Below are 17,822 nucleotides of genomic sequence, written 5' to 3' on the forward strand. Positions count from 1 at the left end.
CGACTTATGTGTGAAATTATTAACAAATTACCGTAAAATATCAAATACCGTATTTTTCGGACTATAAGTCGCACTTTTTTTTCATAGTTTGGCCGGGGGTGCGACTTATACTCAGGAGCGACTTATGTGTGAAATTATTAACAAATTACCGTAAAATATCAAATACAGTATTTTTCGGACTATAAGTCGCAGTTTTTTTCATAGTTTGGATGGGGGTGCGACTTATACTCAGGAGCGACTTATGTGTGAAATTATTAACAAATTACCGTAAAATATCAAATACAGTATTTTTCGGACTATAAGTCGCAGTTTTTTTCATAGTTTGGATGGGGGTGCGACTTATACTCAGGAGCGACTTATGTGTGAAATTATTAACACATTACCGTAAAATATCAAATACCGTATTTTTCGGACTATAAGTCGCAGTTTTTTTCATAGTTTGGCCGGGGGTGCGACTTATACTCAGGAGCGACTTATGTGTGAAATTATTAACACATTACCGTGAAATATCAACTAATATTATTTAGCTCATTCACGTAAGAGACTAGACGTATAAGATTTCATGGGATTTAGCGATTAGGAGTGACAGATTGTTTGGTAAACGTATAGCATGTTCTATATGTTATAGTTATTTGAATGACTCTTACCATAATATGTTACGTTAACATACCAGGCACGTTCTCAGTTGGTTATTTATGCCTCATTTAACGTACACTTATTCAGCCTGTTGTTCACTATTCTTTATTTATTTTAAATTGCCTTTCAAATGTCTATTCTTGGTGTTGGCTTTTATCAAATACATTTCCCCCAAAAATGCGACTTATATACACTAGTTTGGGGTCACCCAAACAATTTTGTGGAATAGCCTTCATTTCTAAGAACAAGAATAGACTGTCGAGTTTCAGATGAAAGTTATCTTTTTCTGGCCATTTTGAGCGTTTAATTGACCCCACAAATGTGATGCTCCAGAAACTCAATTTGCTCAAAGGAAGGTCAGTTTTGTAGCTTCTGTAACGAGCTAAACTGTTTTCAGATGTGTGAACATGATTGCACAAGGGTTTTCTAATCATCAATTAGCCTTCTGAGGTACAAACACATTGTACCATTAGAACACTGGAGTGATAGTTGCTGGAAATGGGCCTCTATACACCTATGTAGATATTGCACCAAAAACCAGACATTTGCAGCTAGAATAGTCATTTACCACATTAGCAATGTATAGAGTGTATTTCTTTCAAGTTAAGACTAGTTTAAAGTTATCTCCATTGTAAAGTACAGTGCTTTTCCTTCAAAAATAAGGACATTTCAATGTGACCCCAAACTTTTGAACGCTAGTGTATGTTTTTTTCCTTCTTTATTATGCATTTTCGGCCGGTGCGACGTATACTCCGGAGCGACTTATAATCCGAAAGATACGGTATGTAAGAAAACCAACACAAAGGCATTTAAAAATGTGTATCTTCATCCAAGTATTGCATCTGATAAGATTGTGGCGTGGAACAAACAAAACAGGTTGGATCAGAAACGCCTTATGTTGACTCCATTTCCTTGTCGTCAAAATGATGCATCTCCACCTCCACTTTTGCTTAACTGTCTTTTATTGCTAAAAAAAAAACCCAAGCAGTGAGCATCAAAGCAGTTGCAAGAAGCCCGTCACGTGGTTGCACGCTCAAGGGCCACAATATTAGGCGTAATAAAATACAGTAGAGGGGGCTAAATATTCGAAACGTGGTGAATTCTGATGCTGATCTTGAGTTGCATGTCGTGGGTTTGTGCAGGTGTGCCTAATGTTGTGGCTACTTGCAGACAAACATGTCAATAACCCTCTGAAAGTATGTGCATACACCGTCAAACCTGCATCTCTGGATTATTGCCTCCACATCTTGCATATTGGCTTGCATTTGGACTATATACAAATGCTGTTGCATAAGAAGAATGTGTGCATTGTGTCGGGATTTGCATAGTTTGTCAAAAGCGGTGCTGCTCAATGCACGCACACTGTACTGTATATACAGCCATGACTGATTATTGGATTTGTACAAACGTCACTTGCATAGATTTGTCGCGTCCATGTTCAAAAAGCGGACGTTCATCTTCGCCTCAATCTCAAAGTCTTTCAGCAGCTGGAAAATGTACGTACAGTGTACAAAAGTTTAGAGACACACTCTCATTCACTTGTAGTAGCAAATGAATACTATGCAATATTGGCACTTGCCTGTCCAAGTACCACTATACCACTTTATGTAGTGGTACTGTTTGTTTTTTTAGGTTTAAATTAGGGCTGCAACAGCTAATCGATTAAAATCGATTATTAAAATAGTTGCCGATTAATTTGGTGCCAGTATGCTGTTTTTTTTCAATAAAATACTGGATAGGATAGAAATGTAGTTTGTCTCTTTTATCCGATTATTATTCGATTAATCGAACTAATAATCGACACATTAATCGATTATAAAATTAATCGTTAGTTTAAATACAAGAATATTTGAAACACAATCGTACAAATGTATTACCGAAAAGAACAAAACAATTGAAAAATATTTACAAATTCGTATTTTTTTGCCTGTCCAAGTACCACTATACCACTTTATCTAGTGGTACTGTTTGTTTTTTTAGGTTTAAATTAGGGCTGCAACAGCTAATCGATTAAAATCGATTATTAAAATAGTTGCCGATTAATTTAGTCATCGATTCGTTGGATCTATGCTATGCGCAGTTTTTTTTTGTTTTTTTTTTTAATAAAAAAAAAATTGTTTTTATTTATTTATTTTTACTAAACCTTTATTTATAAACTGCAACATTTACAAACAATAATCAAAATAAGTATGGTGCCAGTATGCTGTTTTTTTTCTATAAAATACTGGATAGGATAGAAATGTAGTTTGTCTCTTTTATCCGATTATTAATCGATTAATCGAAGTAATAATCGACACATTAATCGATTATAAAATTAATCGTTAGTTGCAGCCCTAGTTTAAATACAAGAATATTTGAAACACAATCGTACAAATGTATTACCCAAAAGAACAAAACAATTGAAAAATATTTACAAATTCATATTTTTTTTGCCTGTCCAAGTACCACTATACCACTTTATCTAGTGGTACTGTTTGTTTTTTTAGGTTTAAATTAGGGCTGCAACAGCTAATCGATTAAAATCCATTATTAAAATAGTTGCCGATTAATTTAGTCATCGATTCGTTGGATCTATGCTATGCGCATGCGCAGTTTTTTTTTTTTAATAAAAATTTTTTTTTTTTTTTTTACTAAACCTTTATTTATAAACTGCAACATTTACAAACAATAATCAAAATAAGTATGGTGCCAGTATGCTGTTTTTTTTCCAATAAAATACTGGATAGGATAGAAATGTAGTTTGTCTCGTTTATCCGATTATTAATCGAAGTAATAATCGACAGATTAATCGATTATAAAATTAATCGTTAGTTGCAGCCCTAGTTTAAATACAAGAATATTTGAAACACAATCGTACAAATGTATTACCCAAAAGAACAAAACAATTGAAAAATATTTACAAATTCGTATTTTTTTTGCCTGTCCAAGTACCACTATACCACTTTATCTAGTGGTACTGTTTGTTTTTTTAGGTTTAAATTAGGGCTGCAACAGCTAATTGATTAAAATCGATTATTAAAATAGTTGCCGATTAATTTAGTCATCGATTCGTTGGATCTATGCTATGCGCATGCGGAGTTTTTTTTTTGTTTTTTTTTTAATAAAAAAATTTTTTTTTTTTAATTTTTTTTTTCTAAACCTTTATTTATAAACTGCAACATTTACAAACAATAATCAAAATAAGTATGGTGCCAGTATGCTGTTTTTTTTCTATAAAATACTGGATAGGATAGAAATGTAGTTTGTCTCTTTTATCCGATTATTAATCGATTAATCGAAGTAATAATCGACAGATTAATCGATTATAAAATGAATCGTTAGTTGCAGCCCTAGTTTAAATACAAGAATATTTGAAACACAATCGTACAAATGTATTACCCAAAAGAACAAAACAATTGAAAAATATTTACAAATTCATATTTTTTTTGCTTGTCCAAGTACCACTATACCACTTTATCTAGTGGTACTGTTTGTTTTTTTAGGTTTAAATTAGGGCTGCAACAGCTAATCGATTAAAATCGATTATTAAAATAGTTGCCGATTAATTTAGTCATCGATTCGTTGGATCTATGCTATGCGCATGCGCAGTTTTTTTTTAGTTTTTTTTTTACTAAACCTTTATTTTTAAACTGCAACATTTACAAACAATAATCAAAATAAGTATGGTGCCAGTATGCTGTTTTTTTCCAATAAAATACTGGATAGGATAGAAATGTAGTTTGTCTCTTTTATCCGATTATTAATCGATTAATCGAAGTAATAATCGACAGATTAATCGATTATAAAATTAATCGTTAGTTGCAGCCCTAGTTTAAATACAAGAATATTTGAAACACAATCGTACAAATGTATTACCCAAAAGAACAAAACAATTGAAAAATATTTACAAATTCATATTTTTTTTGCCTGTCCAAGTACCACTATACCACTTTATCTAGTGGTACTGTTTGTTTTTTTAGGTTTAAATTAGGGCTGCAACAGCTAATCGATTAAAATCGATTATTAAAATAGTTGCCGACTAATTTAGTCATCGATTCGTTGGATCTATGCTATGCGCATGCGCAGTTTTTTTTGTTTTTAAATTAAAAAAAATTATTATTATTATTATTTTTTTACTAAACCTTTATTTATAAACTGCAACATTTACAAACAATAATCAAAATAAGTATGGTGCCAGTATGCTGTTTTTTTTCAATAAAATACTGGATAGGATAGAAATGTAGTTTGTCTCTTTTATCCGATTATTAATCGATTAATCGAAGTAATAATCGACACAATCGATTATAAAATTAATCGTTAGTTGCAGCCCTAGTTTAAATACGAGAATATTTGAAACACAATCGTACAAATGTATTACCGAAAAGAACAAAACAATTGAAAATTATTTACAAATTCATATTTTTTTTTCCAGTCCAAGTACCACTATACCACTTTATCTAGTGGTACTGTTTGTTTTTTTAGGTTTAAATTAGGGCTGCAACAGCTAATCGATTAAAATCGAATATTAAAATAGTTGCCGATTAATTTAGTCATCGATTCGTTGGATCCATGCTATGCGCAGTTTTTTTTTTAATTAATTTTTATTTTTTTTATTTTTTACTAAACCTTTATTTATAAACTGCAACATTTACAAACAATAATCAAAATAAGTATGGTGCCAGTATGCTGTTTTTTTTCAATAAAATACTGGCTAGGATAGAAATGTAGTTTGTCTCTTTTATCCGATTATTAATCGATTAATCGAAGTAATAATCGACAGATTAATCGATTATAAAATTAATCGTTAGTTGCAGCCCTAGTTTAAATACAAGAATATTTGAAACACTATCGTACAAATGTATTACCCAAAAGAACAAAACAATTGAAAAATATTTACAAATTCGTATTTTTTTTAACTGAGCCAAATATTCAAAAAGCTACACTTTGCTAGGCAAAATATTTTGGAAGGGGTACTTGGATAAACAAAATATTTTTGGGTGGTCCTTGCTTTGCGAAATATTTTCCCCAGGTAGTACTAGCATAGCAACACATGGTCACTTGGTACTAGCATTACAGAAAATATTTTTAATAGTACTGACATGGCAAAATGTTTTATTCAAGTAGTATTTGCTTAGCAACATATTTTTTAAGAGGTACTTGCATGACAAAAATACTTTTTCAGGTGTAGCAAAAACATTTTAGTTAGTACTTAGATAGTAAAATATTTTTTTCCAGGTAGTAATTGCATTGTTTTTTTCAGTGGTGCTAATCAAAATATTTGTAAGTAGTACTGGCACAGGAACTACATTTTCCGGTGGTACTTGCTTAGTAAAATATTTTCCATGCACTACCTTAAAAAAGTATGTTTCAGGCGGTACTTGCAGAGCAACATATTTTTTCAGGTGGTACTTGCTTAGGAAAATATAGTTTGTGTGGTACCTGCATGACAAGAGTACTTTTTCAGGTGGCACTTGCATAACACGTTTTTTTCCAGGTGGTATTTCTTGGTTAGATTTTTGTTTTTAAGGTTAGCAAAATGTTTTTAGGCAGTACTGGTATAGTAACACATTTTCAGGTAGTACTTGTGTGACAAAATAGTGCCAAAATATTTTTCCCAGGTACTGTAGTACTTGCATAACATACTTTTCCCCCCAGGTATTACTTGCATGACAAAAATACTTTTTCAAGTGGTGCTTGCGTGACAAAAATAGTGCCAATAATATGTTTTCCAGGTAGTACTTGCTTAACATACTTTTTACCCCTACATGTTACTTCCATGACAAAAATACTTTTTTAGGTGATACTTGCACAGCAACCTGCTTTTTTAAGGTAGTACTTGCATAGTTTTTTTTCCATTGTACTAATCAAAATATTTTTAAGTACTATTAGTGTAGGAACACATTTTTCAGATGGTATTTGCTTATTAAAATACTTTTTTAGATAGCGCATGGAAAATATATTGCAAGTGGTACTTAGATACTAAGCGAAATATGTTTAGGTAGTACTGGAATAGCAACATATTTTTTAAGGTGGTATTTGATATGTAAAAATACTTTTTTTAGGGAGTGCATGAAAAATATGTTTCAGGCGGTACTTGCATAGCAACATATGTTTTTAAGTTGGTACTTGATATGTAAAAATACTTTTTTTAGGGAGTGCATGGAAAACATTTTCAAAGTACTTGCATAACATACTTTTCCCCCCCAGGTATTACTTGCGTGACAAAAATAGTGCCAATAATATGTTTTCCAGGTAGTACTTGCTTAACATACTTTTTACCCCTGCATGTTACTTCCATGACAAAAATACTTTTTTAGGTGGTACTTGCACAGCAAAACATTTGTAGGTGGTACTTGCACGGCAACCTGCTTTTTTAAGGTAGTACTTGCATAGATTTTTTCCATAGTACTAATCAAAATATTTTTAAGTACTACTAGTGTAGGAACACATTTTTCAGATGGTATTTGCTTAGTAAAATACTTTTTTAGATAGTACATGGAAAATATATTGCAAGTGGTACTTAGATAGCAATTTATTTTTTTTGGTAGCACTTGCATTGTTTTTTTCGCGGTACTAAGCAAAATATGTTTAGGTCAAGGGTCACCAACGCGTTGCCCGTAAGGACCAGATGAGTAGCCCGCCGGCCTGTTCTAAAAAATAGCTCAAATAGCAGCACTTACCAGTAAGCTGCCTCTATTTTTTAAATTTTATTTATTTACTAGCAAGTTGGTCTCGCTTTGCTCGACATTTTTAATTCTAAGAGAGACAAAACTCAAATAGAATTTGAAAATCCAAGAAAATATTTTAAAGACTTGGTCTTCACTTGTTTAAATACATTCATTAATTTTTTTACTTTGCTTTTTATAACTTTCAGAAAGACAATTTTAGAGAAAAAATACAACCTTAAAAATGATTTTAGGATTTTTAAACACATATACCTTTTTACCTTTTAAATTCCATCCTCTTCTTTCCTGACAATTTAAATCAATGTTCAAGTAAATTAATTGTTTTTTAATTTGTTTAATTTAATTTAAATTGTTAATTTAATTGTTTTTTAATTTGTTTAATTTGTTTTTTGTTTGAATTTCTTTTAAAATTTTTGTTCTGGAAAATCTAGAAGAAATAATGATTTGTCTTTGTTAGAAATATAGCTTGGTCCAATTTGTTGTATATTCTAACAAAGTGTAGATTGGATTTTAACCAATTAAAAACATATCATCAAAATTGTAAAATTAATCTTAATCAGGAAAAATTACTAATGATGTTCCATAAATTCTTTTTTTATTTTTTTCAAAAAGATTCCAATTAGCTAGTTTTTCTCTTCTTTTTTTCGGTTGAATTTTGAATTTTAAAGAGTCGAAATTGAAGATAAACTATGTTTCAAAATTTAATTGTCACTTTTTTTCGTGTTTTCTCCTCTTTTAAACCGTTCAATTAAGTGTAAATATCATTAATTATTAATAATAACATAGAGTTAAAGGTAAATTGAGCAAATTGGCTATTTCTGGCAATTTATTTAAGTGTGTATCAAACTGGTAGCCCTTCGCATTAATCACTACCCAAGAAGTAGCTCTTGGTTTCAAAAAGGTTGGTGACCCCTGGTTTAGGTAGTACTGGTATAGCAACATATTTTTAAGGTGGTATTAATACTTTTCCAGGTAGTGCATGGAAAATATGTTTCAGGCGGTACTTGCATAGAAACATATTTTTTTAAGTTGGTACTTGATATGTAAAAATACTTTTTTTTTTAGGGAGTGCATGGTAAAAGGGTACTTGCATAGCAAATATTTTTTTTAAGGTGGTACTTGTTTAGTAAAATATGTTTTCAGTAGTTGTGGCATATTGTAGCAACACATTGCACTGCATAAATATTTTTCAGGTGGCACTTGCACAGCAAAATACTTTCTTAGGGTGGTACTTGCTTAATTAAATATTTGTTGGTAGTATTTGCATGGTATGAAAATGTTTCAGGCGGTACTTGCATGGCAAAAATATTCTGAGGTTGTACGTGCATAGAAAAATATTTTTGAGATGTAAAAAGTTTGCGAGTCCAAGCAAGTGTGTTTAAGAACTTTAGCGACCCACCTTGAGGAAGTGCTCAAATGTGATGCCCTCGTAGAACTCCTCAGGTTCCTGCAGGGCCACAAGTGAGTTAACGACGGCTAAGAAAGAAGCCGCGAGCGTCGGTTGGCGAACGTACCATGTGACCCATCGATATAGCGGCCACTTCCAACATGGCGGCCTCCGCGATGCTTTCGGCCGCTTCCTTGCCGAGGGACCCGCTGCGAGACAGAAGCTCCTCTACCACCTACGGTAGATGCAAAAAAAAAAAAAACACAAAATAATGCATCACATCAGCCAATCAGGTGAGACCTTAGTTCAGCCAGAAACAAAAACAAAAACATTAACTCGTGCATCGAGCTTTTTTGTCTTGCGATTCACTTCATCATGTCTTCATCAATCTAGTCTAGAACAGCAATCTTTTTTTCTTTTTAAATCAGAGATGTGTATATTGTATATGTATGTATATACACTACCGTTCAAAAGTTTGGGGTCACATTGAAATGTCCTTATTTTTGAAGGAAAAGCACTGTACTTTTCAATGAAGATAACTTTAAACTAGTCTTAACTTTAAAGAAATACACTCTATACATTGCTAATGTGGTAAATGACTATTCTAGCTGCAAATGTCTGCTTTTTGGTGCAATATCTACATAGGTGTATAGAGGCCCATTTCCAGCAACTATCACTCCAGTGTTCTAATGGTACAATGTGTTTGCTCATTGGCTCAGAAGGCTAATTGATGATTAGAAAACCCTTGTGCAATCATGTTCACACATCTGAAAACAGTTTAGCTTGTTACAGAAGCTACAAAACTGACCTTCCTTTGAGCAGATTGAGTTTCTGGAGCATCACATTTGTGGGGTCAATTAAACGTTCAAAATGGCCAGAAAAAGTAAACTTTCATCTGAAACTCGTCAGTCCATTCTTGTTCTTAGAAATGAAAGCTATTCCACAAAATTGTTTGGGTGACCCCAAACTTTTGAACGGTAGTGTATGTGTGTGTGTATGTATGGATATTAGGGATGTAACAAACGGTATAATAATAAACCGATGGTTGGTAATACAGTCTAATTTTTTAATTACAGGAAAAACCGTCATTTAGTGATGCATTTTAGGGAACACTGCTTACTTCCTGAAAACTAAGTCAGGCGCATGCGCACTAGCACCGTTCGGCTTGAAAATCATGGCGTACAAACTATACGGACATTGCTTCGGAGATCTCCCCTATGAGTAAACGGAGCCAAGCTTCCTGGCGTGTGTTTAAGAGCGCACTGATGTGTTTAGATGGAGACAGGTGTGGACAATATAGCACACAGACACACTTGTCCCCACACTAAAAGTATAAAGCGAAGGAGAAAACTATTTGATCTGGCTTTCCTTTTCTCAATACAGCGTCCATCAGCTGCTGTGACTGAGAGTTAATGAGGTGAGGAAACGTTGTCAGTAGGGATGTCCGATGATATCGGAATGCCGATATTATCGGCCGATAAATGCTTTAAAATGTAATATCGGATAATATCGGTATCGGTTTCAAAAAGTAAAATTTATGACTTTTTAAAACGCGGCTGTGTACACGGACGTAGGGAGAAGTACAGAGCGCCAATAAACCTTAAAGGCACATAATATCTACGGCACACACAAGTGAATGCAATTCATACTTGGTCAACAGCCATACAGGTCACACTGAGGGTGGCCGTATGAACAACTTTAACACTGTTACAATTATGCGCCACACTGTGAACCCACACCAAACAAGAATGACAAACACATTTTGGGAGAACATCCGCACTGTAACACAACATAAACACAACAGAACAAATACCCAGAACCCCTTGCAGCACGAGCTCTTCCGGGACGCTACAATAGACACCCCCCGCTATGCCCTACCCCCCACCTCAACCCCCCCAACCCCGCCCACCTCAACCTCCTCATGCTCTCTCAGGGAGAGCATGTCCCAAATTCCAAGCTGCTGTTTTGAGGCATGTTATAAAAAAATAATAATGCACTTTGTGACTTCAATAATAAATATGGCAGTGCCATGTTGCCATTTTTTTCCATAAATTGAGTTGATTTATTTTGGAAAACCTTGTTACATTGTTTAATGCATCCAGCGGGGCATCACAACAAAATTAGGCATGGTAATGTGTTAATTCCACGACTATATACAGTGTTTCCCATAAACTGCCAAGATACCTGTGGCAGTGGGGGCGTGGCTATGGGCGTGGTCACCATGACATCATCGTGTAATTTGCATTATTTACTACAATGATATGATTTTCTCTAAAAAGGCTAAAAAAATGTATACTTACTAATTAATAACAGTTTTGTTTTAAACGTCCAACCATCCATCCATTTTACAATATAATTACAACACTTTATGTACATATTTATATACAGATTTGAACAATAAGTTATTCACTGAAATATATTTATTAATTGTGGTTCTTACAAAAAATATATCTTATAAAATATAAAAGCTAAAATGTCTCTTAAAGCTCTGCCCCTTTAATTAGTGCATACTTAAATCATTTAACTTTAGCCTACTACTACAACCATATTATTTACCAGCAACATAAAGTGAAACAGAGGCAGAGGTGTCCTGCCACAGTCAGTAACAAATAAACAGAAAACAGTAGTGGTCAAATACAAATAAGGCAACAAGAGAAGTATCCTACACTTCTCTTTTGTAAAGTAAATCTGAACAGCTGATATGGGCATCTACATCAACTATATGATTTGTCTGAGAAGCTGGACAGGACCAAAAAAAAAAAAAAAAAAAAAAAAAAAAGTTTTTTTATTTTATTTTTTTATTTGTGGCGGACGTAATTCTTTCGTGGCGGGCCGCCACAAATAAATGAATGTGTGGGAAACACTGGTATATATCGGCATCGTTAATTAAGAGTTGGACAATATCGGAATATCGCATATCGGCAAAAAAGCCATTATCAGACATTTCTCTAGTTGTCACAACTTGTTTATAAAATCTTTAGTTTGTTTATTGAAATGTTCACTCCTCTATTTAACTGCAAAATGTATCAGTGTTCAAATAACATCAATACTAGCTAAAATGTTTGACACAGCAAAAGACAGTAAATAAAGAAAGTCAAATATTTACGACAACGTCAGTTTGACCCTGGAGCAGATTATTTATACTTCCACAATACAAAAACACAGTTTCAAAATGCCAGCACTCACATGTCTGTATTCCTCCAGCGTTATTATCCCGTCGTTGTCGTTGTCGTGCATGTTGAATAAAACTGCAGACGGAACACAGCAGACACTTAAAAACGGTTGTAAAAAAAATAGGAATTAAAACAGGAACGTTTTGATTGGTCGACGGGTTGCTAAGCGCACATCTCAGTTTCTCCTTCCTGATGCTGTCCCGCTCCTCGTCCGTCATGCTCAGCGAAGGCGGCTTGAAATGGGACATGATGACCACAAACTCCTCCAGGCGGATCTCGTCCACCGTGCCCTCTCCAGCTGGCACAAAGTTTCTACAAATGGAGGACGTCGTAAACCATGCTAACTGATAGCGACTAGCTAGGTGTGATGGCCGCACCTCCTGTCGAAGAACGCGTCTATGATCTGCGGACGGATGGGATTCCACCCCAGGTCTGGGATGGCCATGAAGTGCTCCCTCCTGGGGAACGGAAAAAAACCAATAAGTGGCACGTTTATTACCCATAAGACCTTGCTGCAGCTGCTGTATTGTCACACAATACGTTGATACCAGGAGCCTGTCAGGCAGGTTTCTAGCAGCATGAAATCAATGAGCAGCAGAATAAATAAGAACAAAGAATAAAAATACCTCAGGGTGTCTTCGTCGTGGCTCAACTGCTTGAATCTTTTATGCAGAACTCCTATCTGCTCATAGCTGACTGCAAAGCACATTTAGAAATATATTCAAATTGCATGTAAAACACTTTTCGTTTGTGTCCATGTCCGCTACAGGTGGAATTGTCCGGTGTCTAATGTTTTATTTACTGGAACATGGAGAAGTAAGTTACACCGCTTTTACCCGGCAATATGAATTATTGATCACTAAAGCATCATGGCCTCTTCATTACCTGCAATACTATATGACTCTGCTTCTACAAACCCTGTTTCCATATGAGTTGGGAAATTGTGTTAGATGTAAATATAAACGGAATACAATGATTTGCAAATCATGTTCAACCCATATTCAGTTGAATATGCTACAAAGACAACATATTTGATGTTCAAACTGATAAACTTTTTTTTTGTTGCAAATAATCATTAACTTTAGAATTTGATGCCAGCAACACGTGACAAAGAAGTTGGGAAAGGTGGCAATAAATACTGATAAAGTTGAGGAATGCTCATCAAACACTTATTTGGAACATCCCACAGGTGAACAGGCAAATTGGGAACAGGTGGGTGCCATGATTGTGTATAAAAGTAGATTCCATGAAATGCTCAGTCATTCACAAACAAGGATGGGGCGAGGGTCACCACTTTGTCAACAAATGCGTGAGCAAATTGTTGAACAGTTTAAGAAAAACCTTTCTCAACCAGCTATTGCAAGGAATTTAGGGATTTCACCATCTACGCTCCGTAATATCATCAAAGGGTTCAGAGAATCTGGAGAAATCACTGCACGTAGGCAGCTAAGCCCGAGACCTTCGATCCCTCAGGCTGTACTGCATCAACAAGCGACATCAGTGTGTAAAGGATATCACCACATGGGCTCAGGAACACTTCAGAAACCCACTGTCAGTAACTACAGTTGGTCGCTACATCTGTAAGTGTAAGTTAAAACTCTCATATGCAAGGCGAAAACCGTTTATCAACAACACCCAGAAACGCAGTCGGCTTCGCTGGGCCCGAGCTCATCTAAGATGGACTGATACAAAGTGGAAAAGTGTTCTGACGAGTCCACATTTCAAATTGTTTTTGGAAACTGTGGACGTCGTGTCCTCCGGACCAAAGAGGAAAAGAACCATCCGGATTGTTATAGGCGCAAAGTGGAAAAGCCAGCATCTGTGATGGTATGGGGGTGTATTAGTGGCCAAGACATGGGTAACTTACACACCTGTGAAGGCGCCATTAATGCTGAAAGGTACATACAGGTTTTGGAGCAACATATGTTGCCATCCAAGCAACGTTACCATGGACGCCCCTGCTTATTTCAGCAAGACAATGCCAAGCCACGTAAAAGAGTGCGGGTGCTAGACTGGCCTGCCTGTAGTCCAGACCTGTCTCCCATTGAAAATGTGTGGCGCATTATGAAGCCTAAAATACCACAACGGAGACCCCCGGACTGTTGAACAACTTAAGCTGTACATCAAGCAAGAATGGGAAAGAATTCCACCTGAGAAGCTTCAAAAAATGTGTCTCCTCAGTTCCCAAACGTTTACTGAGTGTTGTTAAAAGGAAAGGCCATGTAACACAGCGGTGAACATGCCCTTTCCCAACTACTTTGGCACGTGTTGCAGCCATTAAATTATTTGCAAAAAAAAAATTACGTTTATGAGTTTGAACATCAAATATCTTGTCTTTGTAGTGCATTCAATTGAATATGGGTTGAAAAGGATTTGCAAATCATTGTATTCCGTTTATATTTACATCCAACATAATTTCCCAACTCATATGGAAACGGGGTTTGTAGTTGAATAGTGTTTATATATTCTTGTGCTTAGCAGGGTGGAACTGCACTGAGAGCTTTGTTGTTATATTTTGGCCACCCACTGTAATTACACGATATACACAAAATATGAAAATATAATTATTTTGTGTTGGTGCTATTATAGTGTGCAGTTGTACCTAATGAAGTGGCCAGGAAGTCAATGCAACACATCGTTGTAATTTCAATACAATTCATCAAGTTTCATACACAGTAACATTATTTACACGTAAACAAACAATATTTAATGTTTGTTAGCATACTCACAGCCCGTCTTTTCCGCCAGTTGTCTGTATTCTGGCGGACCAGGTACAGACTGCCACACACCCATCTTTCAAGGGAGGAAAAAGTCCTTGGTGGGCCGGTCCGCTGGCGGGGACAGGTCGGTGGGTAGAAGGACGAGTCAACTACTGAGCAAAGGAGGCGAAAAGAAGCGAAGCTCAGATGTCGTGAAACGCATCGGAGCAGTTGACACACACACACCGCAACATGCAGCCTTCATCCCCGCGGAGAGCCAACACATTACTTCCGCAATCAAGGCCGGTGACGTCACGGAGCCAGGCTTCACCCAGTCGTTATATCGATTTTCATTCCAAAGCCGTTAAAATCTTTGTGACACGCCATGCCTTGTATTTGATTTATTTCTTGTCTTTTTGGCAGAATTCTTTTGGAGTAAGCCGAATAAATATCGAGTCAAACTCAACCTACTTTTTTATTGGTCGCATATTTAACTACTTTTCCAATTAAACACAAAAAGTCAATTTTTTAATTTGTATTTATTGTTACCGTCTCTGTTTTATGTGTGTGTGTGTGTGTGTGTGTGTGTGTGTGTGTGTGTGTGTGTGTGAGTGTGTGTTTTTAAAGACAAACCCCGCAGTCAAGCAAGAACTAATTCAAGTCTGAACATGAACCAATGAGCTAATTAGATACAGGCGTAGACATCTTATAAGTAAACGCAGCATTGGCTGCTGTGACGCGAGAAATTGGGCCGCCATCTTGAAGTGGTGATGAGGAGCCGGCGAGCAGCCTAAACTGACAGTTGACAGGTAGAAACATACTTGCCAACCTTGAGACCTCCGAATTCGGGAGATGGGTGGGGGGCAGGGTTAAGGGGGAGGAGTATAGCTAGAATTCACTGAAATTAAAGTATTTCTTATATATATATATATATATATATATATATATATATATATATATATATATATATATATATATATATATATATATATATATATATATATATATATATATATATATATATATATATATCCACTACCGTTCAAAAGTTTGGGGTCACCCAAACAATTTTGTGGAATAGCCTTAATTTCTAAGAACAAGAATAGATTGTCGAGTTTCAGATGAAAGTTCTCCTTTTCTGGCCATTTTGAGCGTTTAATTGACCCCACAAATGTGATGCTCCAGAAACTCAATCTGCTCAAAGGAAGGTCAGTTTTGTAGCTTCTGTAACGAGCTAAACTGTTTTCAGATGTGTGAACATGATTGCACAAGGGTTTTCTAATCATCAATTAGCCTTCTGAGCCAATGAGCAAACACATTGTACCATTAGAACACTGGAGTGATAGTTTCTAGAAATGGGCCTCTATACACCTATGTAGATATTGCACCAAAAACTAGACATTTGCAGCTAGAATAGTCATTTACCACATTAGCAATGTATAGAGTGTATTTCTTTAAAGTTAAGACTAGTTTAAAGTTATCTTCATTGAAAAGTACAGTGCTTTTCCTTCAAAAATAAGGACATTTCAATGTGACCCCAAACTTTTGAACGGTAGTGTACATATATATATATATATATATATACATATTAGGGTTGTGAATCTTTGGGTGTCCCCCGATTCGATTCAATATCGATTCTTGGGGTCACGATTCGATTCAAAATCGATTTTTTTTTTTCAATTCAACACGATTCTCGATTCAAAAACGATTTTTTTTCCCGATTCAAAAGGATTCTCTATTCATTCAATACATAGGATTTCAGCAGGATCTACCCCAGTCTGCTGACATGCAAGCAGAGTAGTAGATTTTTGTAAAAAGCTTTTATAATTGTAAAGGACAATGTTTTATCAACTGATTGCAATATTGTAAATTTGTTTTGACTATTAAATGAACCAAAAATATGACTTATTTTATCTTTGTGAAAATATTGGACACAGTGTGTTGTCAAGCTTGTGAGATGCGATGCAAGTGTAAGCCACTGTGACACTATTGTTCTTTTTTATTTTATTTTTTATAAATGTCTAATGATAATGTCAATGAGGGATTTTTAATCACTGCTATGTTGAAATTGTAACTAATATTGATACTGTTGTTGATAATATTCATTTTTGTTTCACTACATTTGGTTTGTTCTGTGTCGTGTTTGGGTCTCCTCTCAATTGCTCTGTTTATTGCAGTTCTGAGTGTTGCTGGGTCGGGTTTGGTTTTGGAATTGGATTGCATTGTTATGGTATTGCTGTGTATTGTTTTGTTGGATTAATTAATTCAAAAAAATAATAAATTAATTAATTAAAAAAAATAAAAAAAATAAAAAATCGATTTTTTAAAAATGAGAATCGATTCTGAATCGCACAACGTGAGAATCGTGATTCGAATTCGAATCGATTTTTTCCCACACCCCTAATATATATATATATATATATAGTACAGTAAACAGTAATGAAAACACAGTTGTTCTACTAACTGTACTGTACTTGCTGCTTACTTAAAAAAAAACAACAACACTTACCTTTCACTATTTGAGTAGCTTTTGTTCTGCCATTTGAGTACTGGCGAGCGATCTCTGACTCCGGGAACATATCCTTCACGGATTTGTTGGAAAACATCCGCAAATGAGAACGGAATGTTGCTTGCAAGGTGGCCCATAATACTGCGTTGCCGCCGACTTGTGCTTCTCTGACCGTTCATGAGTGACTATATCCATTCGGCCACCGTGTTATGGGTTATAGATAAACCTATGGATAACGGAGACATATATAATAGTCTCCTTTTCAGGTGAGAGGACGCTAAACGCAGCGCCTTTAAGGCACGCCCCCAATATAGTTGTTCGGCTGGAAATCGGGAGATTTTCGGGAGAATGGTTGTCCCGGGAGAGGGACTGAAATTCGGGAGTCTCCCGGAAAATTCGAGAGGGTTTGCAAGTATGGGTAGAAAACAAAGATGTGTTCAGCGGACTGTTGAAAATAGGAATCGGGGCATTACTTTTCACAAGTAAGATTTAACATTAACGTACTATTGGTTGTATTTTGTGAAAAGAATATTAAAGTTGAGAAGGAGCAAAGATCTTCAATAGTACTGAAATCGTAGCCGCTAGCAAACAAGAGTATGACCATAATAGAATTGCTTGTCAATGAAATTAATTACATTTAAAAATGTCATACTTGAATAACATAAAGTTGAAATAAATGATGAAGATAAAGATTGTAAAAGCCAACAGGGGTAAAAGTTAGGACTAGGGATGTCCGATAATGGCTTTTTGCCG

The 17,822-nt window shown here is 35.3% G+C and overlaps 1 protein-coding gene across 1 annotated transcript in view; it reads right to left on the minus strand.

Annotated features, from left to right (window-relative positions):
• Window positions 1–14,877, minus strand: part of tescb (tescalcin b) — a 16,926-nt gene extending 2,049 nt beyond the window's left edge. The window contains exons 1-8 of the mRNA XM_062032132.1: window positions 14,591–14,877; window positions 12,488–12,557; window positions 12,239–12,319; window positions 12,034–12,173; window positions 11,875–11,936; window positions 8,816–8,923; window positions 8,701–8,748; window positions 1–2,123 (exon numbers count right to left, since the gene is read on the minus strand). The exon at window positions 1–2,123 is cut by the window's left edge and continues 2,049 nt beyond it. Coding sequence (XP_061888116.1) covers window positions 2,046–2,123; window positions 8,701–8,748; window positions 8,816–8,923; window positions 11,875–11,936; window positions 12,034–12,173; window positions 12,239–12,319; window positions 12,488–12,557; window positions 14,591–14,654 — 651 coding nt within the window. The 5' untranslated portion in view covers window positions 14,655–14,877 and the 3' untranslated portion in view covers window positions 1–2,045. The remainder of the gene's footprint in view (window positions 2,124–8,700; window positions 8,749–8,815; window positions 8,924–11,874; window positions 11,937–12,033; window positions 12,174–12,238; window positions 12,320–12,487; window positions 12,558–14,590) is intronic.
• Window positions 14,878–17,822: the final 2,945 nt, after the last annotated feature.

Source organism: Entelurus aequoreus, linkage group LG21, assembly GCF_033978785.1.
Source record: "Entelurus aequoreus isolate RoL-2023_Sb linkage group LG21, RoL_Eaeq_v1.1, whole genome shotgun sequence".
NCBI classification, from domain to species: Eukaryota; Metazoa; Chordata; class Actinopteri; order Syngnathiformes; family Syngnathidae; genus Entelurus; species Entelurus aequoreus.